The sequence below is a fragment of the Musa acuminata genome, chromosome BXJ3-6, assembly GCF_036884655.1.
Source record: "Musa acuminata AAA Group cultivar baxijiao chromosome BXJ3-6, Cavendish_Baxijiao_AAA, whole genome shotgun sequence".
Taxonomy (NCBI): Eukaryota; Viridiplantae; Streptophyta; class Magnoliopsida; order Zingiberales; family Musaceae; genus Musa; species Musa acuminata.
Genome location: NC_088354.1, coordinates 13722698 through 13749256, shown reverse-complemented (window position 1 = coordinate 13749256; position 26559 = coordinate 13722698). Strand labels below are relative to the sequence as shown.

General features: G+C 37.8%; 3 protein-coding genes across 3 annotated transcripts; 2 read left to right on the top strand and 1 right to left on the bottom strand.

Moving 5' to 3' along the window:
- The first annotated feature begins 3268 nt into the window (after positions 1 to 3268).
- On the top strand, positions 3269 to 4635 carry LOC103988131 (peroxidase 47). Its single transcript, XM_009406659.3, has 4 exons — positions 3269 to 3517; positions 3610 to 3798; positions 3873 to 4035; positions 4113 to 4635. The coding sequence occupies exons 1-4, from the start codon at positions 3314 to 3316 to the stop codon at positions 4508 to 4510; spliced, it is 954 nt and encodes a 317-aa protein (XP_009404934.2). The 5' UTR covers positions 3269 to 3313; the 3' UTR covers positions 4511 to 4635.
- Positions 4636 to 5258: 623 nt separating this feature from the next.
- On the top strand, positions 5259 to 10391 carry LOC135640538 (fructokinase-2-like). Its single transcript, XM_065155059.1, has 5 exons — positions 5259 to 5598; positions 8553 to 8963; positions 9653 to 9787; positions 9925 to 10041; positions 10118 to 10391. Exons 1-5 carry the CDS (start codon positions 5407 to 5409, stop codon positions 10247 to 10249), a joined length of 987 nt encoding a protein of 328 aa, XP_065011131.1. The 5' UTR covers positions 5259 to 5406; the 3' UTR covers positions 10250 to 10391.
- A 917-nt stretch (positions 10392 to 11308) lies between these two features.
- LOC135641508 (guanosine nucleotide diphosphate dissociation inhibitor 2-like) lies at positions 11309 to 20626 on the bottom strand. Its single transcript, XM_065156884.1, has 13 exons — positions 20414 to 20626; positions 18169 to 18231; positions 17680 to 17763; positions 15707 to 15814; positions 15421 to 15593; positions 14616 to 14727; positions 13580 to 13660; positions 13447 to 13509; positions 13205 to 13306; positions 12918 to 13042; positions 12582 to 12792; positions 12421 to 12495; positions 11309 to 11618 (listed from the first exon to the last, which is right to left on the bottom strand). The coding sequence occupies exons 1-13, from the start codon at positions 20498 to 20500 to the stop codon at positions 11568 to 11570; spliced, it is 1335 nt and encodes a 444-aa protein (XP_065012956.1). The 5' UTR covers positions 20501 to 20626; the 3' UTR covers positions 11309 to 11567.
- Between the last annotated feature and the right edge of the window lie 5933 nt (positions 20627 to 26559).

The following is a 26559-nucleotide window of genomic DNA, read 5'->3' as shown; positions in this document are numbered from 1 at the left end:
GCCCCTACCAGCATAATCTCCGCTGCGCACTGCTTCCTTCATGGCAACTTGAATGGCAACACTGTGGCATATTCTTCAAGAGCGCCTGCCTCTGCATCCTCTTGCCCCATGCTAAGGCATTCTGAACCCAACTTCGCCTCCGCAAATTGAGTCGCCTTAGTTCCTCCATCAAATGCTTTTCCGAGATAAGGTGCATGTGCCCAGAAGCTCCCTTCGCCTTTGGCACCATGCAAGATGAGTCCACTCCGTCAGAATAAAGGACCCATGGAACAACATGATCCTACTCTTGCCTTTGCAAGAGTTCATGTCCTTGACCTCTGTCTAAGGAAAGCACTGTGCCTCTGCTCCATGTTCCAACTTCTCTGCTGGCTCCCTTCATGCGGCTTGGGTACTTCACCAAGTTACACCCAAGTTACTCCGCTCCTCGTTTTTGCATTGAGTCGATGGTGGCCCTCGCGCCCACCATTCCACGGGTCAGCCCTCCCTTGAGTCCGATCTCCACATCAACTCCAAATGTGCCTTCATTTAAGTTGCTTTGGGTCGCTCCCCCACTTGATCTCGCAATGCATCCACCAATGTATTCTCACATGATTCTCCATCTGGAGAGCCGGGACTTATCCCTCTTGGATAACTGTCCCATTGGAGCAATATCTCTCTTCGTTTCGGAGACCACCATCCCCTTGGACTACTCCGATCTGCTGAACAAACTATGCATTGTTCTGCCTCCTGCAAACGCACTTGCTAGATTGCGACTCCCCGTCAATACAACCCCCGCTGCACCCCTTAAGGCCTAGCGATATGCTGAACTCGTTGCACACTTCAGCCTCCTACGGACGTATCCTTCACATGCCGAAGAGAAAGTTTCAATGCTCCATGGCGCCGAGTTTCGGTCGCCTTGGGATGGCCACGAACATTCCATCGTCCGCATACAAGCCCATGCATGAGTACCGAATTCTTTGAGTTAGCAATTCCCCTCACCTCTGTGAGCTTTACACAACTCTTTTGATCGCTGAGCAACTCATTCCACCTTGTATGGTCTCATTCTTTACCAAGCGCCTCGCTTGCCTTGAGCACCATCAAGTATGGTTATCAACGTTGAGCCGTAGCTCAAACTCAATCATCCCAACCTTTGTGCGCTCTGCATTCTTCCAAGCTTGTCTGTTCTCGTAGTGCCTCTTGCACGAAGGGTTGGCCATTCCTCTGAATGCCAATCTCAGATGCTCGCTCCTCCGAGCGACTCCTTTTCCCTACATCTCCATGCCCGTTTCCCCCAAACAGTCGCGCGTGTGCTGACTGCCCTAAACGCAGCCCCACTAGGTCCCCCACGTTTGCATGCTAAGTGTTTCTATGAGTGCTTGTCCCGCTCTGATACCATCTGTCACGGACTTAGCTGGTTTTGCCTAAGTCGTGCGGCACCCTTACATGTCCGTCCGCAAAGGTCAGCCTCCCCGAAGCCTCCCATTGTCCCTTAGGACCAACAAAAGAGAGAACGGGTTAGAGAGAACGCCTCAATCGGGATCCACAAGCAAACATCTCCGAAAAACACTTCATAGACAATGTAAATTACAAACAGACTTTACAAGCTCTGAACAGTTGCACAACAAAGGGTAAAATGGTCTATTATAGACCGAGAATCTCTCGCACGTGTCCACATGACACAACCTTTATTTACAAGCCTAAAGAGGCCACCAACCCAACTAAAATGGGACTATTAAGCCTTCAGCCGCCCCTCTACATGCTGTACAAGGCATGAACATGCCAAAAGACACGAACATACATAAGCATTACATCAAATATCTTGTTTAGAAGTTTGTCCGTGACAGAGTGACGCTCTACATTTGTATCTATGTTAGCACCTATGTAGATCCTGAGAGGCCCTTTTGTCACTTTGCATCTACGTCGGCGCCGGTATAGTTATCGAGCGATGTCGACATAGTTGCAAAGCGTCGATATTTGCATCGTTCTCTTTCTCCCTTTCCGCCTCACATCTCATCACCACCTTTTCTTATCCATAACAATCATTTATAGCCCCAACAATGCCATCGTTTATCATCATCGAAAACGTAATTGGAACATTGAAATTATCTTTTTGTCTATCGTTTTCATATCTTTTTTGTATATGCTATATCTTCAGTCAGTAAAACTGATGACGTTAGGATAAATGAAGTTAAATTATTCACTTTCATAAATATAAAAATTTTAGTATAATTTTTTTAAATCTAAAAATCGAAATATTAAAGAGGTGGAAGATAATTTTTTAAATCTCTGGCCGATATGCTAATCTTAATCAGCTTGAATGATATGCTAAGGTGCACGAGTTGAACAATTTGTCAAAGGCAAATACCTTCTTCTTTTTCGGGTTGGGAAAGTCAACACAAAATCGATCCTTTTGCAGACCGACCAAAGCACTATAGATCACAAGTTACATCATGCAGCACCAAGAGTTTTGAGAAGGTGAGATTGCTTCCCCCTTTCTGCTGCTCATCTTAGTCAGACTCCATAACACTGCTCCGTTGATTCACTATCTTAATCGCTGCATCAACACCCTGCAACTCCGCGACGCATCATCGACGGCCAGGTGCCGACAACAAGGCACTCGAGCTTCCTCATTGTGTAGTGGTGGTGTGGCGGCTACCCAAGTTTGAATCCTTCCAACATTTGGAAAATGTCGATAAGCCTGAAGAATACAAGTGCTGCACATTTCTTCCTTCTGCTACTCCCACCAAGGAGATATCTGATAAAGAATGCCATCGTTTGTCTCCTCATGAGTTCAGAGCTTCTGCTCAGGCCTTCATGGCACACACATCTTGTGGCCAATCCAACTTGTCATTGTCATGGTAAGCGTGTCCATCTTTTCCGAAAGAAGAGTGACAGCGAGAGGAGGGGGAATTCTGACCATGGAAACCAGTTGCACTAGCGCCACTTCTGTTGACTTAGGCCTAATCTTCATGTTCTCCTTCCCAAAAGCTTTCCGACATCAGTTGTGCTCCATTCTATAATTCCTCATTCACTACTGCTCTTCTCGAGTGCCTTAAGCTTGAATATTGCTTCCGGACCATGTTGAGAGCAAACAAGTGGAGGTCGGTGATGATGAGGTGCGCATGCACTCTTGCATGCAATTGCGCACCAATGTTGGCACACTATTAGTTGCTTGATTAGATGTGGCACTGAATGCTGCTGCATCGATTGATGATGGAGGATACTATAATCTTGATTCAGTCATATAGTGTGCACATGCTTATAAATACCCAGCTCGTTCATTCACAAAACCTGCAGTAGATCCTTAAGAGTTAACAGATCCAAAGCATAGAAGATGGTTGCTTCCTACGTGGTGGTGTTGTTCCTGCTAATTGAGCTGCTCATCAGTGGTGCAGAGGCTTTAAGTATGGATTACTACATGATGAGCTGCCCTTTCATGGATCAAATAGTGAGGAACACAGTGAATCAAGCTCTGAGACAGGATCCCACTCTGGCTGCGGGGCTTCTGAGACTGCACTTCCATGACTGTTTCGTCCAGGTAAATCATCATGTAGATTCATCTTACTGGTTCTCTCCATTATGCCCCAAGGACACGTATGTTAGCTGTGAATTGCTTTTGGCTGCATGCAGGGATGTGATGCGTCCGTTCTCATCGATTCCACGGAGGATAACACTGCAGAGAAGGACTCTCCTGCAAACCTAAGTTTACGTGGCTATGAGGTCATAGACACGGCAAAGAAATCCATCGAGGATCAATGTCCGGGAGTCGTCTCATGTGCCGATATCGTCGCAGTGGCAGCTAGAGATGCCGTTTTCTGGGTATGTAAGCAAATTTTTTGGCCACCTCTTCATCTTCTCCATCTGTTACTGGCAGCACTGTTCTTGGTTCTCAGGCTGGTGGCCCCTTCTATGAGATCTCGAAAGGGAGAAAGGATGGGAGAAGGTCCAAAATAGAAGACACGGTCAACCTTCCTGCCCCCACCCTCAACAGCACAGCCCTCATCAAGGTGTTTGATCAGCATGGGTTTGATGCACGGGAGCTGGTGGCTTTGTCTGGTATTCACATACGTCTTCAACTGAGATAATGTCATATATCTGATCGATGAAATGCCACCCGTCCTTGTCGTCCCCAGGTGCGCACACTCTGGGCGTTGCGAGGTGTGCGTCGTTCAAGAACCGGCTGAGCAACTTCGACTCCGCCAACGACGTCGACCCGACGCTGGACTCGAGCTTCTCGAGGACGCTGTCGAGAGCGTGCAGCGCCGGCGACGACACGCAGGTGCCGTTCGACAGGACCAGGAACTCCTTCGACACCGGCTACTTCAACGCGCTGCAGAGAGGCATGGGGCTGCTCTCCTCCGACCAAACCCTGTTCACCGACCCTCGCACGCGGCCCGTCGTCAGCGGCTACGCCGCCAACGTGGCCATGTTCTTCCTCGACTTCCAGCAGGCCGTCATCAAGATGGGCTTGCTTGATGTCAAAGATGGCAGCCAAGGAGAGGTTCGGCTCCACTGCCGCAGGGTCAACTGATGCGACTGCCTGAGTTCATGTAACCTTGAGCTGTAGCTGTGTTTGAATACTGTAGTATGAGCGGAAGTTATCTGCATCAAGCTATACTACAGATAGAGACTTACGTATCATACATGCTGTTCTGTTGCACTAATTGCATGCATTTGTGGATGCTGAAAATTCAAGGAAGATGGATATGGAATATGGAAGTGGGATCTTTAGAATCAGCATTCCAGCTATGGAGTGGGAGGCATAGAGCATCTCCTGCACTGCTGAAAAGAAGGTTCAACAAGCTCAGTGCACTGATAGTTCAAACCATATACACAAAAAGGAGAAGAGAACTTGTTCACACGTATGATATGAACATTGATTAACAGTGCTTCACTACATATGGAAACAGTATTGCCATGTGCTTCGATGTCTAATATAACTCTTGCTGAAGAATATATGCTCAGTGGTGTGGAAGCCACTGTGCTGATCGAATGCTCTGCAGTGTTTGCGTTAGCATTTTGAGTTGCAAACAGATAAGGATGAAGCGTATGAAGTCGGAACAAATCATTCTACTCTTCTAATTGAGAAAATGCTAAATTTTGTTTTTACAGACGATAGATAAACAACGGAGATAAGATTCGAACTCCACGGAATGTTATAGTTGGAATATTGATAGTAAGGGAACGATGGATGTCGAATTCCACGGAATGCAGGAATGACATCAAGATAATTCAAGGGTATTCTTTTGGATAATTTCATGCTCAACTAAGACCGTAAGCAAGAACTATCGACTCTCATGATTAGATTTCTCGACTTTGCGTCTTGCTCTCTCTATAAAAGCCCATCTCCACCTTTCTTCTCTATCTTCGTTGGAGATATTCGATAGCTTTAGCTTAGTTTCGTGGGAGAAAGAGGCGGTGGTGGTGATGGGTGAGAAGGAAGGAGGGGAGGCGGGGCTGGTGGTGTCGTTCGGGGAGATGCTGATCGACTTCGTGCCGGACGTGGCGGGGGTGTCTCTGGCGGAGTCGCCGGGCTTCCTGAAGGCACCCGGCGGAGCTCCGGCCAACGTCGCCGTCGCCGTGGCCAGGCTCGGCGGCCGCTCCGCCTTTGTTGGAAAGGTAAACTACCACAGTCCGGTGTCGAAGAGTATAAGCCTATTGCCACCTCGAATCGTCACCTCTCGAAGCTGCTGCTGGATCCTCCGATCTTGATCGGACGGCCGAATGAACCCTCTGTTCTCTGTTTTCCTTGTGCCGTTTGCCCTTGTTTTTCTTTCATCTATTTTACGAGATCAAAGAACTTCAAAGAAGTCATTCTTCTTAATGAATGAAAGAAATATACTTCATGAAAGAAATGAGGAAACTTTCTACTGATGTTTTTTTGTTTTTGGGCCAGTGCTGCTTAAATCAGTTAAACATAAAAGAAATGCTTACAAGATAAAGAAGTCATTTTTCTAATGAAACCATTAATATTAGCAACATTGCATCACATGTTGAGCAGAGTCTATGGAATTGAACAACATGTGTGAGTGATTCCTTATAACACTATAAATTTGAATCTCTCTTTTCCCCTTCCTTTGTAGCTATAAGTTTGGTGTCCATATAATAGCCATTAGTTGATGTTCTCTCTTTGTTATGGTGTCTTGTGATTGCCTAACAAAAGTTTAATATTGTAGTGACAAGCAACTATTCGATATAAGCTACATGATTGAGTCTTTTTGTTTTATAAATCAATAAAAAATCATGTTGACATGAGATCTGATAAAAGTCTTATGATATAACTTGATACAAGCTAATGGTCGAGAAGCTTTCACATAATAATCAGTTGGTGCTCAACTCGACTTTACTTCGATATTTTGAGTTTGGAAGCCTCTACTCAAATTGCCAACAAAGTTGCAGGATTTGATAGAATAATTTGCAAAAACCTTAGGTGGTATGTTTGAATGATGGTAAAGAAACTTCAAAAGGGAAAAGGTTTGGCATCCTTATTCTCTTTTTCCTACTTTACGATTTGAGAATATGAGATGATCTTTTTCTTTTCTTTTTACTGTATTCTTTCCTTTCCCTTCCCTTTTTTGCAAATAATTGTAAGAAGATAATTGTAGAATTATTTGAATTCTACAAACACCGATAATTGTATGAAGATGTAATCATTTTCCTTTCCCTTCCCCATTTTGCAAACGTGAATAAACAAGTAATTGTGATTCTTCAGTTCTACCGGAACAAATGTGGAACAATTTGTTTTCAGTTTTTCTTTATTTGAAGCAACTTCTGTCTGAGCATAGGTTTTACGACAGTCAGCACTGCAAACAAATTAGAGTCACAATGATCAGTTTTTATGCCTTAGCTCCGTGACAATGAGATTTCAAATATAGATTTTTCTCTGTTCTTTTTATGTACATGTAATCTTGAATGACTTATGATCAATATTGATTCCTGTGTCAGTTCCGAGTATATGATGTTAGACCATTGATCAGTAACTGGACCTTCAAAAGAAGCCTCCATTTTCTTTTCTTTTTGCTGTAGTCTTTGTTGCTGATGAGACAGTTTAATTTTAACAGGCCTTTTCACTTTGTTGTTTCTTTTTTTCTCTTGGGCTTTGTATTCATTTCAATTCTTATGAGGTGAATGGGAATATTATTCCTCTTTGTTAAAGAAATATCACACTATAGCATCAAACTGCAGCATTCAATTTTCCTTGCTATGCAGAGTCAGATCCCATCTCCAGTTGTTTATTCGCATCAACTTTATGTTTGATAATTTTTATTTCTTATATTGTTTTTTTGTTGTGTTTGAAAGTTCATGAGTCATTGAAATTCAATTGAGTTCTCACCCGGCTAAAACCCGAGTCAAATTAAGGCTTCGAACTATTCCAGTTTATTCTCTTATTTTTTTACAGATATGAACTTCTAATAAACATTCCTTAATTTTTAGTAGCATGAATGCAAGATTCATATTCTTCCTTAACCTGAGTCAAACTACGGTTTTGAACTATTCTAGTTTATTCATTTTTTTTTCGGATGTGAACTTATGGTAAACATTCCTTAATTTTTAGTAGCATGAACGCAAGGTACATATTCTTTCTTAACCTGAGTCAAACCAAGGTTTTGTACTATTCCATTTTATTCTCTTTTTTTTTTCAGCTATGAATAAACTTCTGGTAAACATTCCTTCAATTTTTTGTTGTGTGAGCACAAGATTCATATTCTTCTTTGACTTTATTGAATAGTCTTCAGAACTAATCACATATGTGCTCTATGTATTTTGATCATTTCCCTAGTTTTCGAATTTAAAAGAAAAACTAGAGAGAATGCTTCTTAGTCTTCCCTTGGAAAATTCGGATGAGGAATCATACAAAAGAAAAAGATAAAGATAAAAAGGAATAACAAGAGAAGCTGGAACAAGGAAAGAAAAGATTCCTAATCTTTACACTATTGCTATATTTCAGTATCATCTTTTAGAAGTTCCATAAATCTGTCAAAACCACTGAATCTGATTCCCCATAGCTGATCAAGAGAGTAGCAGTAGTATTTCTTATCATATTAGAATGAAATAGATTCTTTCCTTCTCTTTTCCAATGCTCTAAATCATTGGTATTAAAAATAGATCCCTTTGTGTCACCCATCTCTAGTCAGCTAGCACTCAGATAAAATCTTTTGCAGATGACCGGCAATAATTTAGGTCTAAATATGCCGTGAAGCAAAATGCTTCACTAATCCCCTTCCAAACTGCTATAACTATCACAACTATAGTTGATGATACAAACTTGTGTGTACTCAAGAGAAGTTGAGAAACAAAAGCAACATAAATAGATTAGTCCAGCCTTCTTCAATGGTGATAATTACTGAATATTGTAGTGAAAATAAAATGAAATGAAGAAGCAGAATCCATTTTTCGAGGGAAGAATTTACTTCTCATCGAAGCTTCCTCTGAGTTGTTTCTACTAGAGAAACATCAGCTATCTGTATTATTCATCGCAAATTTTATTCCATATAGAAATTGAAGTATTTCCAATTCTAAATGTTCAAAGTATGCATAAACATTATAGTCAACTGAGATGCTTACTGTTGCAGTTTGGTGATGATGAGTTTGGGCACATGCTTGTCGACATACTAGAGGAGAACGGGGTGGATATCGATGGCGTGCTGTTCGATCCTCATGCGCGTACTGCTCTAGCCTTCGTCACCCTCAAGAGGAATGGCGAGCGAGAGTTCATGTTTTACCGCAACCCCAGTGCAGATATGCTCCTGACTGAATCAGAGCTGAACCTTTCCCTCATCAAACGTGCTAAGATATTCCACTACGGCTCCATAAGTCTCATCTCTGAGCCCTGCCGATCTGCACATCTTGCCGCCATGCGTGCTGCCAAAGAAGCTGGTGCCCTGCTATCTTATGACCCCAATGCAAGGCTTCCTCTGTGGCCATCGGAGGAGGCTGCTCGTGCTGGCATCAGGAGCATCTGGACTGAAGCTGACTTCATCAAGGTAGTTACTGTATGTGAGAAAAATCTACAAAGGTTTGATCTATACAAGTCTAAACACACATTATATATCAGCTCAGCTATCTAGTTAGATATGTAAGAGGATCAGCCCCCAACCTAAATTCCTTGCAGTAATAAGAATAAAAACAGTAGAATAGACAGAAATTTAACTCTACCTGGTTGTCCAAATTCATCTAAAACCTGGCACAGATAACTATTTTCTTATCTGCATTAACAAGTATAGTAATCAGATTTACGTAGATCAGGCAGGTGCAGGTACTTGAAGTTATTGTTGCCATCCTTATATTGATGATAAATGACAATAAGTAGAGAGTTTGTAAGCTTTTATTGTATTTGTCTCCAAACTCGATTAACAAGTACTTTGATCCTGCTTAAATAGGTTACTTATGGACACTCATAAGCATCTGAATTAATAAAAAGGGTGTATCCAATGCACGAGGCTTCCGTCAATGCAGAGTTTGGAGAGGGTCAATATACGCAGCCTTACTTTTAAATATTTGAAGAGGCTGTTTCCATGACATATATTAACATATATTGATAGTGAATTAGTAGTTAACATATATTAATAGTGGTAAACTGAAACTATGAATATCTTTCACCTTAGAGTAGTAGAACTCAAATATCAATTCTCTGTCTGGCTATTTAGATTAATGAATGGATGGATTATGGCAGATTAGTGACGAAGAGGTGGCTTTTCTAACACAAGATGATCCGCAGAGTGAGGAAGTTGTAATGTCACTGTGGTCTGACGGGTTAAAGCTGATGGTTGTCACTGATGGAGAGAAGGGATGCAGATATTTCACTAAGGTATGCTTTCTTTCAAACCCTCTTCTTGGAACATTGCATCAGCTTTCTTTTTGGCCTTGTAATTGTTGAAACGAATGAATCAAACATGCAAGGGGTTCTCATGTTTGTCTCATACAAAAATTTTTGTGAGCATTTAGGATTTCAAGGGACGGGTTCCAGGATATAGAGTAAACACAGTGGATACTACTGGTGCTGGGGATGCTTTTCTTGGTGCTCTTCTGAACTCCATTGCCAATGACACCTCTCTCTTCCAGGTTTCTTCCTCTTGACCCTCTTAGCTACTCTCAGTCTAGCCTAATTTTGAACTGTATGCACTCTCTCTCTCTCTAGAATGAGGGGAAGCTAAGGGAGGCACTCAAAGTAGCGAACGCTAGCGGAGCAATCTGCACAACCCGGAAAGGAGCAATTCCAGCCCTTCCAACCATGCCAGCGGCCACAGAACTTGTTGCCAAGGGGAAATGAATGAATAAACCAGGTTTATGTTATAGAGAAAATTCTACGGGTTGGTGATATGTAGCGGTCATGGATCTCATCTCTACATGACAAACTTTCTCTTTCAAAGCACAAATAAAGCACTGGTAAGATCAGTGTTAATAGTTCTCTATATTTGGATGACTATATGCTTTTAGACCACAAGGCTTCTTTTAGTGCCTGGCACTGCACAATGCTCTTAACAACTTACACTAAAAAGACATACTAAAATGACAACTGAGAGAAATCATCTTGAAGGTTTATGAATCTGTCATGACAGATTGAGCTGAGATGGAAAGAGTTTTCTGTGTTTCAAGCATGCATTAAGCTAAAACAACTGAGTCCACTTCTAATTGATTCATGAAAATATAGTCATATCATTCCATGAAACCATAAAAAAAATGATTGTGAAGTTTCTTCAGTATTCAGTGGGTGAATACAGTATCTGCAATAACTTACTGAACCTGAATTACTAATAAAAAATATTTCTTCTATAATACGTCAGTTCAAATCTTTATCTATTTTTTATATGCGAAAAAACTTGTTTTATTTTATGGATAAATCTTTTTAAATTGAGTCCTTCATCATGTTTAATTATTAGATTAGTTCTAATATCATTTATCATGATTTGACCCCATGAAATAATAGACTATTAGTTTATTGAGTCTGAATCATTCTTAAATTAATAATAATGCATATACCAAGTCCTGAATCAATCTGTATCTTTAGCCACTTCAAGATGTGAGATTGAATTTAGGAGCGTAATGCATGAAAGATTGCTTAGCATTTATTTCGCTTGCTTGCAAAGGATGGTTCATGTTTCAGTACATGGTGAAAGTATGCTACTATTTGCAGGAAGCATTACCTGTCGATGCTTGCTTACATCAATTTAGATGATAGGTTGCAACAGAGCTGCTAAGCCTGAGATACAAGTGATCTGATGTGACTTCAAATACAATATATGAGTAGGTCTCATGATAGAACACATCACTCCTGAAACGAGAAAAAGAGACCACCAGAGAGCTAAAAACATGACACTTCCACAAGGTCTTTAAAACCGAAACAAGCAACTTGAATTATCCCTTAAATCATGTTCTTGCCCTTGTATGACATTACATTACTCCAATAGAGTAGAAGTTGTAGATGAGTTGTGTTTCTAGTAGGTTTTAGAAAAAAATTCTCAAGTAGCATTTCCACATCAACTATGATAAAGCAACCCAGCTTCGATCGGAATGGTGCAGCATGACAGTCATCTGATGAAAATAACAGAGCTCAATCGAGAAAGATTATCATGGATGAGCTGCGATTGTCATTCTTCAGCAGCACTAGCAGCACTTAGATCCACGCTGAGATCAAGAGTCTGCAATGAAAAAAAGGCTGTAAGAACTAGTTCGACACAATCGCAAAATATATCCATGACGACTTAAGATTAGACTTCAAAATTATGAAATATGAAAGCAACACTGAGCACTCCACAGGAGCTACATAACATCAAGAAAATTTCTAGATATCGAGCTGAAGGGTGAGAACAAGAAGGCCAGAGCATTTGATTTAAAATCCGAGTAGATATCTGGCCAAGAAAAATCCAGAGATATAAATAATAGTTGCAAAGCAGCTTGAAAACTGTGGGTGCTGTCTTTGTTCAGTCATGCCAACGCCTTCTTTTAATGTCACTGGATTTCAAACAACAAACACGGTTAATGTGGCAATAGAGCGAAACGTTGGGGTTTCCTGCACAGCTTATGCCAGCCGCAGGTTTGGACGATACTGTAATCACTTGTCAAACCATGGTCAAGTACCGTGTAGTGTGCATGATATGTGTTGGCATGGCGTCACATTGCATGATATGCACAATGAGCATCATCACACAGACAGCAGCATTTTTTAAGGTGATGGTGTAAGTGATCATGCTAGGCATGATTAATGAAGCCATCATTGAATAGGAAACATGGTTACTCCCATTGGATTAGGGCTTCAAGCACGACCTGTTTGGCCAGTTTGTGATACTGAGGCTTACACTATACATCATCAGGCTAACATCAACATGCCTTCAAGGAGACTAATGCTAGCAACTGTCAACTGGGTACCAAGGCATTAATATCACATAAAGACAAAGACCATGCTCAGAAACTGAAATAAATAGAACAATACAAAACCATTACCTTTCCAGTGATCATGGTATACATGGACAGCACGTCCATGACGGTTGACTCAAAATGGGTTGTAGCATCATAACTCTGCAAATATTGGACTATGTTAACAGGTGGCCAATTTGAGTTGAGAAACACTATGAGGTAACTAAGAATGCATCTTCGACGCTTACAGTTGAGATGAAGCAATTATCCAGCGAGGGTTCGTTGACAGGCTCATATATGTCATAAGTCTCAAAAAATAGCTCATCCACAGGCCCAAGAAGATCAATCCCAGGCTTTAGTTCCACTTCTGGCCTATCAGTCTCAGCTTCTGTTGAGACAAAGGCGATAAACTTCCCTTTGGGGGCAACGTTATGCGAGTAAGAACAACAAAATAGATACCTGTTGAACCACAAGATATGGAATGAAGAAACACAATACACCTTGAACAAAAAGAAAAAAAAGAGAAGACCAAAAAGAATTCTATGCATATGATGTAAAAATTGATATGCTTCTAGATAACATACATGTCAGACTTGCGTCCAAGTTGCTTCTGTGGCAATATAACCTGTGCTGAATGAGACTCATCGGTATTTGGGATCGGATGGCTCATAATGGCAATCGCCCTTGCAACCTTTCCCACCTTCCTAACCTATCCATTGAAAGTTTAGTAAAGATGTTATTGAACTTTGGAAATCTTATCAGCAGCAAATATTCATTCAAGCAGCAGTTCCTTGCACACAGTACAGTCCTGTTAAATTTACCATCAAATATAGAACAATTCCATTTCAATGTGAAAATAATGGAACCTTACCTTGTTTGGTAGGTACGAAGGGTCACAAACAACTTTCTTGCATCGAGCTGTTTCTCCTTCAGATGTCACACCACAAGCTTTTCCTTCCATATCAAATTCGACCTGGACAAGGTTGAGGAATGTTAGCTATGATAAAGCATGAAACTATGGTAATACTACATCAATAAATATGACAGTCTGGTTGTTTTCTGCTTCCATAATCTTTAACACGATGATAAGCATGCAGTGATGCAAATGGCTACCTTGCATTCTAGTTTATTCAACATGTATGTCCCACCATAAACAGCACTAAGGCGCGCAAAAGCCTGTAATTTCAGAAAAAACTCGAGAATCAGAAAAATATTTTCTCAATGTCTAAGAAAGTGAATGACTAACCTGTGGTAACTCCCCTAATCCATACAAAGGGTATATGTATGGTGAGCCTCCTTGGAAACGAGCTAAAGATTCTTCATATAACTGTTACATATAGAAACCAACATTAGTTTTAGCAGCATGCCACAACGAAAAAATAAAAAACCAAGTGAGTTTATGAATGATAATTAGCAGTTCTTGCTTATATACAAGAACAATGATAAAGAAGCACACATGCATTGATATGGAATTGTCTTGACCTGACCTGACCTGAGATGACTAACTCATCAATTTGATAAACTTCGAACTATGTGGTCCAAACTACTTAATCCCAAGTTAACCAACACATCTAACCCTATAGACTTGCTTAATTCTCCTCTTTAATTCAATGTGGGACTAAACTATCAGATCACAATCTCCCCAATCTAAGACTTGATGTCCTCATCAAGATCTTAATATAACCCAGAATCAAACTAATGCATTCGAGGCTCGACCCAATGGTGGCTCCATATGTACCTCCAGCCTCATCCACATGTATCCTCTTTTACTTGTGTCCCTTACCATGTCCAATACTAGATCCATTCGGACACTATTTGTTGAGTCTGCCCTATGAACCAACTCAGTCCTTCCAAATCTGATACAGAACAAGACTACAGTGTACCTAGCAATAACATGACAGATACATGCACATAGTAGATGGGAAGGCCACCAAAGATGAAACTGACAAGATAACGTTGATTGTGTTAAAGAAGCACAAATTATCAGCTGCAAAACCCTCGAAGAGTGGTCTCTATAAGTCAGAATAAACAAGTATAAAAAAGCTTCTGGTTATTGGTTTGTGTTGAATCTGAATGATGAAGAGATTCAAGATATATAGCATAGAGTTTTTGTGGAAGATTGAATACGGATCATTTGTAATACATTTATTAATTCATAAAATAGTAATTTTTACTGTTCAGAAATAAAAATTGAACACACTGTTTACCAGAAGTTGCCCAAATAGAGGACAGTATTTGACTTCTAAAGAATTTTTAAAAAAGTCATCACAAGCAGCATTTACCTTAATCCTTTTCACAGTATCAAGTGCAGGCTCATTTAGATACCGATCATCTCGATGAAGAGCCAAGGCATGGCCAATAAAATCAACAGTGTTATCATCCAAACCATATTTTCTGACCAACAAAAAAAAATTTCATAGTTAATTGCTAGTGGAAGGACTAGAAAGATTGTTGTGATAGAAACAGATAATTGAGCAGATGTTTTATAATAAAACAGACCTAATAATCAAATAATGGAACTCTGGAACAAGGCACTGAAGCAATAATTTTTAACAATGAATAAAAAACCATGATCCAGAAAAAAATATATAGATTTATTGCAAGACAGAGAATGTTATAGCCAAATGTCCATTTATTGATAATAACCATAATGAAAAAAAATGGAAAGGGTTCTATTTAATTTAGAATTGGACTCTTGATTGATTGAATTCTAATTTAGTTATTTTAGGATTTTTGATCCAGTGTAGGAGTCAGTTATACCCTCTATAAATTCCCTAGCAAACCACTCTCTTCTAAATCTTTCTCGTATGTTGAAGAGAGTGTGGCCACATGAAAGGGTATTAGCATTGCCATAAGGAGTTCTCGACCTAGAAATCTTATTTCTTTTCCATTGATTCCCCACATCTTGCATGATTTTTATTTGATTTGTTGATCAAACAATGTTACTGGATTAAGAGAGAATTCTCATTGTTAGATTACCCCTTCTTTTCAACATCTCCTGCACACGTGATGTAGGACGTGTTTGCGATGAAAAGAATTTCCTACCAATGGAATAAAAAATGCAATAAACCATAAGAGAATACCCACAAGATAAATTCTTTTGTCGTCACTCTTGTAAGGTCCAATCCTTCATGCGTTTTTGGATCACTTTCATCATAATTTTGGACATAAATGAAGAATTTTCGAGCTCGCCGCTTCTCAAACAACCCCATCAATGGAGATTTCAATGCCTCCATATCAGTGGCAGGAACCTTGTGGATCTGTTCCAATCACAAAGGAGCAGCAGATGTTGGATGTAAGCTTCTTCAGAAGCCAACAAATGTGAAATTACAACATAATGATGACAGCAGAAAGGAAAAAAGACGAGTGATACCTTTCCCTTATTAAAGACATAGCTCCCATCCACAGCTTTGAAAGACAGATACTTTGTGACATCAGTATGTATAAGTGTGCGTACCAAAGTACCATTAGCCATCATAAACTAGCCACATAAAGATTAATAGGTTACAAGATCAACAACAATAAAAACATGCATGGATCAATAAAATAGTTTGAGCACCAAAAATGATTTCATTGTCTTTATCAAATAATTCCATCAAATAATAAAACATTCCTTAAGAGTTCAAAATTTGGTTAAAATTTTAATTAGTGAAAGTAAGGCTCTAGTACATATGGTCTACTATCTAATATATGAAATAAAAGGAAAATCACCAGCAGAGATAAAGACCAAAAAATAAGATATATTTAGACACGCTTCGTGCATGGATGATAGTCAGAGGCTTCTATTTACAAATTTTATATTGTTCTTGGCCCTAACATATTAGAAGCTATAGCAACCCATACTATGTGATATAAAAATACCCTTGAACAACAGTTCAAGCATCTAAATGCTGAGCCATATTTGTGTAATGCAAACCTTTCAACATTTGTTAAGATTTGTCATACGAATTCTACTCCACCAATGTTTCTTTTTCAGGGAAAACTTCTAACAGATGGCCGAGTGCAGTAGGTTTGCATCAATGCATAGTTTGGGAAGGGTCAATGCATATAACCTTTCCTCAAGTCGAGATGTTTTTGGATAGCGCAAATCCTATTGACTAAAACTTACTTCAAGTTTCTACCATGCTCCACAGATTTACTTTCCCTATCTTCTTGACACTGCTTTTGTAATTTTATAAGCAGCCATTTCTGCACCTAAAGTCTGCTTTTGCCTTTGCATCTTTGAATCAACCTTTGTCTGTGAACATTTTGTTGCTGCATAACTGGATTTGTTCCTTAGTACCACTGATGCACATGACATGCATTCAGAAAATGTCTTATGCTGCTTTTTTCCTTTTATTGTGGGGGTGAGACAAAACAGCAGGCACTGCATTGCTGCTATTTATCATGGAATTTAGACAATTTATCCAAACTATGTGATATAAAGTACAGCTCAAAGTAAAAACTAAATTTCATTATTTAAGCAGTTATTCTGCCCTTTTATCATGATGATGTTCTTTAATAAATGGAAATGAAAAAACTTAAATGATTAGAACTAGTTGATCCCAGAAGCACTAATAATGTGTCTACATGCTGAAAAAGAACCCCCATTATATTGGCAGATCCCACACGTTGGATCAGGTTGAGCTTACACTTACACTCTTGCTTGTTTCCTTATTTTGTGATATAACATTATCTCTTAAATTTTCATGTTTCTTCTACAACCAGCAGCAACATCATCCGAACTAGCCATAATAAAGTGTTTTCTGTCATAAATGTTCTTCTATCATATTAACCATCTAATATTTTGCCACTTCAGAATGGTACTTCTGTAAGGATGCTCTTAAAGGGCATTCAACGTGTGAAAGAAAGTTTGCAAGTGCTTAAGTTCAAAAACCAATACCTTAGCCTTCATCTCTTTTCTATCATAGTCCAGGTTATTCTACTGATGAACCAAAAATTGTATAGGAAACAACATAAGGTATGAACTAAGGCATAATGTGTATGTGTATATATGTAAAAGCAAAAGTTGTTTTTACCTTGTTGAATGATTATGAATATCAGTCCCTTCAGAGACAATCAGTAATATTTAATTAAACGTGTTATAAACAAGATATAGAGGGGAAGCTTTGGCATCATGGTTAGGTTGCTCCCTTCACAAGCAGGGTTAAAGTGGAAAAAGACAAAAAAAAAAAGCCTCCCTGCAAACAGGGGTAAAGATGCATACATTGTCCCTCGAACTTTGCATTGGCATGAATTTCATACATTGTACCACCTTTTCTTTATTCTTTTATTTCATACAAAAACAATGCTAATCTCTGTTGTGATTGTAACACCAAAGCTTAGGGAACGAACAGAGGAACAAACCTTTGGAATCATGTCGACATTGTAATCTCTGCTAGGTCCGAGTTGTGCTGGAGGTTTATCACTACCTCTGAACCTTTTCCAGAGCTACCAAAGAATATAACAATTTATTAAGTACCCGGAAAATGTAAGATATCTAATACCCTATTATTTCTCACTGCAAATACAACTCTAGATTGAAAATAAAAAAAGGGTATTAGACACTGATCACAAAATACATTCAATCTCCTTTTCTTCATGATTTTTTGATACAAAAACAACACCAAATAATAGCTATCTTTTTCTACTTTAAAAGATCTGAAAACCATCATTTGTATTCATCTAAAGGTGAAATGACTTCTCTTTTATCAACTAAAGCTTTCTATCTAGCAAATGTCCATAAGATGAATGAGAGGATTTGAGAAACAATGACAGTGACATATTCAAGCAGGTCCAAATGTTGGACAGGTTTATGATCTAAAGCATTGAATGTAATGAGTTTCAGATTCATGCCTGGATGAGATTAAGTGATGTTGACTCTCCTCCATAATATTCGTTTCTATCCATATGTAGGACCTGTTAACAGATGCGAGTAAATTTGTTTCAGAAAATAATAAAATGATGCTAACAAAAAAAAAACAATGAGAATTTAAAAGCATATCATGATTTCTCAGCAGAAGATCTACACATTTTTACCATACAAAATTTACAAACATAACATTTTTATCAAAAGCTATGCCTAGTATTATCTCAAATCTCTCTGTGAATAACACTGTCTACAATCAGCAGGGTAATTCCAAAACATATGACAATGGATTTCCCAATAACCAGTACGAAAAGAATTTTTGAAAGTGGTTTATGATATTGCACAGATCGACACATAATCAAAGTAACAAGGATTTCCAGTGACATTCAAGTGAGTTGAGCACTAATTATAACAATTTCATTAAAACTCCAATTAGTTTTCTTAGTAGTTCATATGTTTGATGAAAACATTATTCAAATTTTCTTTTAAGAATTCAAGATCCAGTCGAAATGGTCAGGGCCAACTTACTTGAGATTAGACACCACTGTAATCCAAAAACTAACGTACTTAGTTGTGGGCCAAGCCTATCATATGTCACATGACTCTTCCAATCCTTAACAAAATGGGATCATTCTTAGTCCATTTCTTTTTCATTCCATGTCCATGAATATTTTCAACATCTTCCCTTTCATTTGTGGCTTGTTTACCTTTGCCTTTCTCTTGCTCTCAAGGGTTCATACTCATTCATATATTTTGAGCACTATGAAGTGATTTACTCATCTATGTTGACCGTTACGATATGCCTCATCTTTACTCAATCAAGCCACAGCTTGACATGGGTTATCTAATCCATCTGGCTCACTTGATCAACCTAACTTAGCTTCAGTCACTTTCTACAATTTTCGACTCATTCAGCTGTTGTGGCACAACTCATTTTTTTCAGCCTAGACACAGTTAGACATGGGCTATCTAACCCTTAAGGATCACTCGATCAACCTAACTTAGCTTCAGTCACTTTCTACAATTTCCTTCTCATTCAGCTATTGCGATGTGACTCATCTTTGCTTGATCAAACCACATCTTGACTTAAGTTACCTACCCATCTGGTTCACTTGATCAATCCGACTTAACCTCACTCGTTTTCTTCAATTTTTGTTTCATTCAGATCAATTTTTTGTTCATTTGGCTATGACACTATGTTAGAATGTTTTTTAAGATTTCGAGCCCTAGTGGAATTCGTCAAAACTAACACATACGAGATTGAACACCAATACAACTCAAATGCTTAAGCTATTAGATTGTGGGTCGAACCCATTATGTGTCACCTGACTCTGCTAGTTGTTTACAATGTATAACTATTTGTCAGTCCATCTTTTTCATTTCAAACACATGACTTTATTCAACAAACAGGAAGTAAATACAATCATTTGCCAAGAGGGCAATCCTTCGCATAAAAGTAAGCTTGCTCCGTAGCATCGAAATCGAAGAACGAATCTTGATCTCAGAAACAGGATACTAGCCTGCTGATGGGCGTGAGTGGCATTGAAATTGGACGATCAAGTGAAACCCTTAAGAACAAATGAGATCAGGCGACAATAATCCCACTTAAACAATAAAGACAAAGAAACGACGTGTACTTGACATCAAAATTAGAAGCATGGCACTCGGCAGTACACATCATAATTCACCAATCCAAAGTCATTTCTGCGACTTAACGAAACAACAACAGAATAAGCAGAAAGAGGCACCAACCCACATGCGGAAAAGAGTATAAAAGAACATATTATAGAATCTGAAACGCAGGTCGAGACCAAGAAAACAAGAAACGGAAGAACAAAATTTGATCACAGAAACGGAGTCTAGCCAACCGATAGGCGTCGGCAGCATCGATATCGGACGATCGAGTGAAACCCCCGTGAACAAATGAGATGAGGAGACAAAAAATCACACTTAAACAATAAAGTCAAAGAAGCAACATATAGCCCAGACCAAAGTTCGAAGCATCGCACTCAGCGGAACACATCAAGATCCAACCTTTCGGTCAGTTCAGCTACTTAACGAAGCAACACGCAGAAAGAATCACCAACCTATATGCAGAAAAGACCAAAAAAATAAAACAGATTCCAGAATAGGAAACGCAGGTCGAGACCAAGAAAACAAGATCGAAGAAACGGGATCCCAGCCAGCCGATAATCCAAATGAGATCAGGAGAAGGGCGGGTCAAGAGGAGACCTTGAGGCCGTCGACTGAGAGGAGGCCGCTGAGGATGCACTCCTTCAGCCCGGTCCCCAGGACGATCACGTCGTACTCCTCATCCATGGCGAGAACGGGATACCACCGAGGTAGGGCGAGGGCTGGAGATCTATCTGCGAGAGAAAGGGGGGATAAAAGGGAAAAGGAAGGAGACAACAATACGAGAACACAGGGAAATGCCTTCCTCGAGGAGGAAGTCTACCCCGGAGAGGAGTAGATTTTTATATATTTAATAAAAACAATTTTTCTTAGGACAAATAATGTCGGACATAATCCCCCTTTAAATAATTAAAAATTTTCCACACTCTAAATATCAGTATATTTTTTTACGGAATGGTAACTCAGATATTCGTTTTTTTTTTTTATCTATGTGGGTTTTCTTTTTTACTTACATGAAATATTATATTTGATAATTATTATATTTTTTAATTAAATAATTTGTTCATAGACGTTAAAATTCAAGAAAAAACTCTAATTTAATTAATTAATTAATTAATATAAAATTATATATATATAATTAATTATTAAAATTTTAATAATATATTCAAATCATTTTAGGAAAAGATTAAGAGTGTTTTCGTACCATTAAGAAAAAAAGGCACCCATAAGGTAAAAATAAATATGGAGGGCGTCATCGGTCAGAAAAAAAATAAAAAACAACAACCACAGTGAAAGCTTTTTTAATTTTCTTAATAATAATATTATTAATAATAATATTATTATTATATATTCTAAACTTTAATTTAGAGGAATAAACACTACAATCACTTGCTTCCATACATTATTATAATAATAGATCGCTCTCAATATTCAATAAATTTTAGCCAGCTGACATCATCGTTATAAATATTTATAGTTTTATAAGAGAAAATTGGTGGACTCAAAATAGGTTGCATTAATTGTTAATCTAAGCATCAACATCAATCTCGATTAACTTAAATGAGGATTAATTATATATTACTTGTTAGATCTTTTTAGTATCTTCATCTTTAGATTTATAAATTTATATTAACATCTCTATAGACCTCTTTAGCATCTTAATTTTTAAACTTATAAAATATATATTAAAATTTATATAGCTATAAAAGTGAAATAGTTAATTTTATTTATTTTAACATTGTCAATCTTACAAACGAAAGATATAGCACATAATAACATATTTATGAATAATATAAAAATCATGAGTAAAAGGGTAATTTTGATGGTGATAGACGATAACATCATGGATTTACTGTTGTGACAGTGATCGACGAGAATGACGCGGTTTCGACTTTACCAATATCACAAATAGAATAAAAACGATAAATAAAAAGGTAATTTTGATTTGATCTATATATTTCATCAGTAAAATAGATAGTGTAAAAATAAATGAGAATACATGTTTTATTTTATAAAAATTTTAAGATAATTTTTTAAATTTAGATATTGAAATGCTATACAGATTTTAATATAAATTTTTTAAATCTAAGAATCAAAATACTATAATCTTGATCTTTCTTTTTCCTTTTCCTAATAATAAAAATCTTACACTGTTTTATGTTGCATCAAATCAACAAGACCTCAAACTAATTATGATAGTTTAACCTTATAAATTATATATAAGAATGACTGGTTCTTATGTACAATATTTAATGGGAGATCAACATTTATGGGTGACTCTCTCTCTCTCTCTCTCTCTCTCTCTCTCTCTCTCAACACTAAATCTTTCATTTCTCCTATTTCATTCCTTGATCTCGTGAATACATTTCGAGCTGCTTTCATCAAGTGAACGAGTGGAGTTCTATGTACCATATCTGCACAAGATTGAGCTATCTATTAAGGATTTTTTATTATACAAAAATCATGGTTCAATGCATCTTGTGGATCGATTTGGGAACACTTACCTTACCTAACAGGGAGGGAGGCCTCTTGTTCTTAGGAACCTTCATATTTAGAGAATCATTTCAATAAATGAGAGGGAATCTATACCAAAATGACTAAAGGCTTTTCCTTGGCTCCACTGAACAGGTCTGGGTTTGATTAGGTTTATTGGAGATGGGTTTAACATATATATATATATATATATACATATATATATATATAACTAATGTTTTGACATATACATAATGTGCAAAAGATATTGGCTTATTAAGCTCTCCTTCTTTTCTTAATCATTCTGTGAAGTAATATAATTTTTTTTGCTTACAAAAAAGATCTGTACCATCAATGTGCAAAGAAAGCAAATAACAAAGTTTAGAAGACCCATTGTAGAGAAATGAGAACTCCAACATCTAAGATGTCAGCCTTTCCTAATTATCCCCATTTGTTTGAGATAAAAGTCAGCTTGGTGAGTTCATGAAAAACTTGAAGAAGATATAATATGCATTATATGTTAGAACTTCAAAGGAAAATAAGAGGGGATCTAGCTCTAATATATCTTTTCCTTACCTCCCATCTCTAGAATTTTTGGGTGGACTAGTTTCATCCCTACCTTTCCAGTCACAACAGCAACAACAAAAGAAAGCATGTGATTTGAAGAACAGTAGACCTGCCTTCCTATCAAGAGATTGATTCATTGCACACAACTATAAATCAACGCACAACCTATATCAGAATGTAAATGAATAATGTAGTGTTTTCTGGGTTTTCTTGACATTTAAAATATGATAATTACACACAACTATATATCAGTGCACAACTATAAACAAGAGATTGATTTATTACACAAAACTACTAATCAACGCACAATCTATATTTGAGTTTCTTTGGCAGGTTGATAAATTTGTTTTTATTTATTAATATTTTTAAAAGATAAAAAAGTTGAAGTATAAATAGATTTATATCTCAAAGTCTTAACAAAAGGGAGATGCTCTTAGAGTGTTTTTTAATGAAAATAAAGGTTGATAGAAAAAAGTTTTAGGATTTATAAGAGAGAGTACAAAAGATAATTTGAGACTAAGTTTAAATTAACCCAAGATATTTATTCTCTGTATTTTATTATTCTCATATGATAAAAAAAATTTATATTTTTTTATGAATATAAATAAGAAGTGCCAAATCATATAAATTTTGTATGAACTATTTTGAATTTATATTTTATTACTAAGTTATTTTTTTAATATCAAGGACGTCAAGAAGAATCTATCATCGCTGAAGAAAAGGAAGCCCTTCTTCTCTTCCTTGCCTATGAGGGATCTCTAACTTCTCCACGGAAGGCCAACCGGAATGAATGATCATCTTGAAATATTTGTAATAATTTAAATTTGATTAAAATTAGATTAAGTGTTTAAGTTAGATTAAAAATTTATGTTTAATTAGAAGTAGAAAACTATTGATCTGAGGTTATAAATAAGAAAACATTCTGCCGAGAGCAACTTTAGAGTAAATAAAGCTTTTTTTTTTCTTTTTTTATCTTCTCTCTTCTCAATCTCTGATTTTTTCGTCAAAAGATTTCTTCCTCCCAACAGTTCATACATCAATACTGGAGAATTTATGCATACTCTCACCACTGCAGGAAAAGTACAATACTTCGATAGGCATCGTCAACAGATATTTTTGTCACCTCATCGAAATGCATCCTTCATTCACGAGTGTATTGGTTCAAAGATTTAGCTGACTTGACTGACTTTTCTTTATCCATATGTCCTTTTCGGAGTTTTCTTCATGTGTCATATTGATCAATATGATAGTAAGAGAAGTGAATTAGTAATTTCGTAAAAGTCTCAACGATTTAAAAATTCTTCTGATAAAATTGTGGTTCAATCGTTGTGATCTATGTCTAGATTCCTCTTCCGTTGAGGCCATCAGCATCTACTAACGGTCTTCCTTTAATGGGTGAAGATCAATTACCATTTTATACTCTTTCTCATTTTCATAAATTTAGGAGACAATCCTTACAAGCCTCACAACTCTCTTAAATTATCTCAAAACTAGAAAGTAAGGAGGAGAACTTCAACAATTTTACAACCCATGATAACAACCCATTTTCTACTTTAATTCGTGCTCTTTCATGCAAGAATAGTTGGAGTATTTATAGACCCAAAATGATTGTAAAATTAGAGCTAAAAAAGGTTTTATCCCGGGTTTCCTAAGTCCTGACGGTACCACCGCTTGTGTTTGGTGATACCATTGCCCAATCTGATGGTACCATCGTCCAGACTAGCAGTACCACTACCCAGACTAACGGTACCACCGCCTAACACTAGGCGATACCATCGCCCAGACTAGTAGTACTATCACCCATACTGGCGATACCACCACCCAATTTGATGGTACTACCACCTAACACAGTCTCAGAGAATGTATCTTTGAGATTGAGCCTTTGGTAGTGCCATGGCTTTTATCGGTGGTGCCACCGTTTGACCCAACGTTTAGGTCACTGAATGAGCTTTCTCTTAACCCAAAATAACTCCAATTCTAGCCTAATTTGACGATACCACCGTCTAACATAGTCTGGGAGACTATGTTTGGACAGTATCACCGCTTGACACTGGGTGGTACCACCACCCAATTTATTGGTACTATCTCTTGACACAATCTCAGAGATTGTGTTTTGGAGGCTGAACCTCTAACGGTGCCACTACCTAGCCCAATATTTGGGTCACTGAATGGACCTTTCTCTTAGTCCAAAAATAATCCCAATTCGGGCCCAATTGACTTAATTACATTCTAAACTAACTCAATTACAACTAAAATTATTTCAATCTAGACAATTATTACAAAATATTAATCATATGTTGTTCGATATGTCATTGGTTCATCGGTGCTTCATCCAATCTTTCGGCGCATCGTCCTCTTTTACGGCCTTTTGCCCAATCGGCATGTTGACCTCCGTAACTCTGATATTCTTGGCGCAACGTTTGCTCTTCTAGGCCCGATGCCCGAACTCATGGCACGAAACCTTCTACCGACACGTCGACCGATCCTTTGACTCGACGTCTAATCTTATGACATGTTCCACTCCGACTCAATATTGATTCTTCGTGTCTCTTCTTGATCTAAAGCTAATCCTGCGTCATTCAAAACGTAGATTAGATTATAACATTATCAATTGGTTTCATCGTTATGAGATTCCACACAAAATAAGAAAGAAAGTAAAAAAAAAAGGGAAAAAGAGAAACGGAAGAAGATTTGGAATTCTCACTTTCACAAATTCTAATATGTCTTCATTTACTAGTTTTCACATATTCTAATATGTCTCATTTACTAGTTTGAGATTTTTGATTTATATAAATAGTGACAAAATATAAGAAAATCTGTTGGTTCAATTTCACATATATGGATGTATTTTTATGTTAGAAATTATAAATATATTATGATATTTCTTAATAATTTAAGTTTTTAAGATTATTGATTACCTAATAAAATATTTTATCTCACCCAGAATTTTGGTGATTATTTCCGAACACCAATATGGAGCAGCATCTCCGAATATGGAAAACGAAGAGAAAGGAAGAAGAGACGCTTGCAAACAATATATCATGGAGCGATGGGACGTTTAAAAGCAAAGAAACGAGCAAATCGGATGACTCAAAATAGGATGGTCTGAATAGTAGTTGGTATGGACTGGTCGGGAAACATTAAATTGGCAAAATATATGCAATTGTTTGTTTAAAATGTGCTGAATTATGCATGCAAATAAATAATCATGCTGTCAGGCTTTGAAATAATTCTGAAAGCTCGGGAGACAGTAAGAAGTGCTCTTTGCTGGATTACCACCATGGGAATGAATCAGCTTGCAGTCTGGTCCTAAAGTTCCAGTCCATTTAGAACCAAAGCTGACAAGAACATCATCAGATCATCATGGAGGAACCAATTCCTCTGGTGTTCGATTTGCATGTTGCAATGAAATGAATCAAACAAGTGCAGATAGCATAGCTTTTTCCCCCCTACAGCAGCAGAGGATCACCTTATCTTGCTGATAAAGCTTTAGATTGACTGGCTGACCTTTTGCTTTCCAGATTGTCACTGTGCCTCATCATCTACATCACAAAACAAATTAAAAGGAAAATAAAAGGAAAACGGAACCAGAAAGTTCTTTTGTACATAATCATATTCCATATGTTTTGCTCATGCCTGTGACTGCATTAGATTTTATACAGCTTCAGAGCTCCAGGAATCATATACTCGGCCATTCTCTCATGATA

What these genes read in the sequence shown, in the direction of transcription:
- LOC103988131 (XM_009406659.3), top strand. Translation starts at nt 3,314, where the DNA reads ATGGTTGCTTCCTACGTGGTGGTGTTGTTCCTGCTAATTGAGCTGCTC. An exon ending in TCCATGACTGTTTCGTCCAG is followed by an intron (nt 3,518 to 3,609) that starts GTAAATCATCAT and finishes GGCTGCATGCAG; the next exon opens with GGATGTGATGCGTCCGTTCT. An exon ending in GGAGCTGGTGGCTTTGTCTG is followed by an intron (nt 4,036 to 4,112) that starts GTATTCACATAC and finishes TGTCGTCCCCAG; the next exon opens with GTGCGCACACTCTGGGCGTT.
- LOC135640538 (XM_065155059.1), top strand. Translation starts at nt 5,407, where the DNA reads ATGGGTGAGAAGGAAGGAGGGGAGGCGGGGCTGGTGGTGTCGTTCGGG. An exon ending in GCTCCGCCTTTGTTGGAAAG is followed by an intron (nt 5,599 to 8,552) that starts GTAAACTACCAC and finishes TTACTGTTGCAG; the next exon opens with TTTGGTGATGATGAGTTTGG. An exon ending in ATGACACCTCTCTCTTCCAG is followed by an intron (nt 10,042 to 10,117) that starts GTTTCTTCCTCT and finishes CTCTCTCTCTAG; the next exon opens with AATGAGGGGAAGCTAAGGGA.
- LOC135641508 (XM_065156884.1), bottom strand. Translation starts at nt 20,500, where the DNA reads ATGGATGAGGAGTACGACGTGATCGTCCTGGGGACCGGGCTGAAGGAG. An exon ending in ATGTCTTTAATAAGGGAAAG is followed by an intron (nt 15,594 to 15,706) that starts GTATCACTCGTC and finishes TGATTGGAACAG; the next exon opens with ATCCACAAGGTTCCTGCCAC. An exon ending in CTTCGTACCTACCAAACAAG is followed by an intron (nt 13,043 to 13,204) that starts GTAAGGTTCCAT and finishes TTCAATGGATAG; the next exon opens with GTTAGGAAGGTGGGAAAGGT.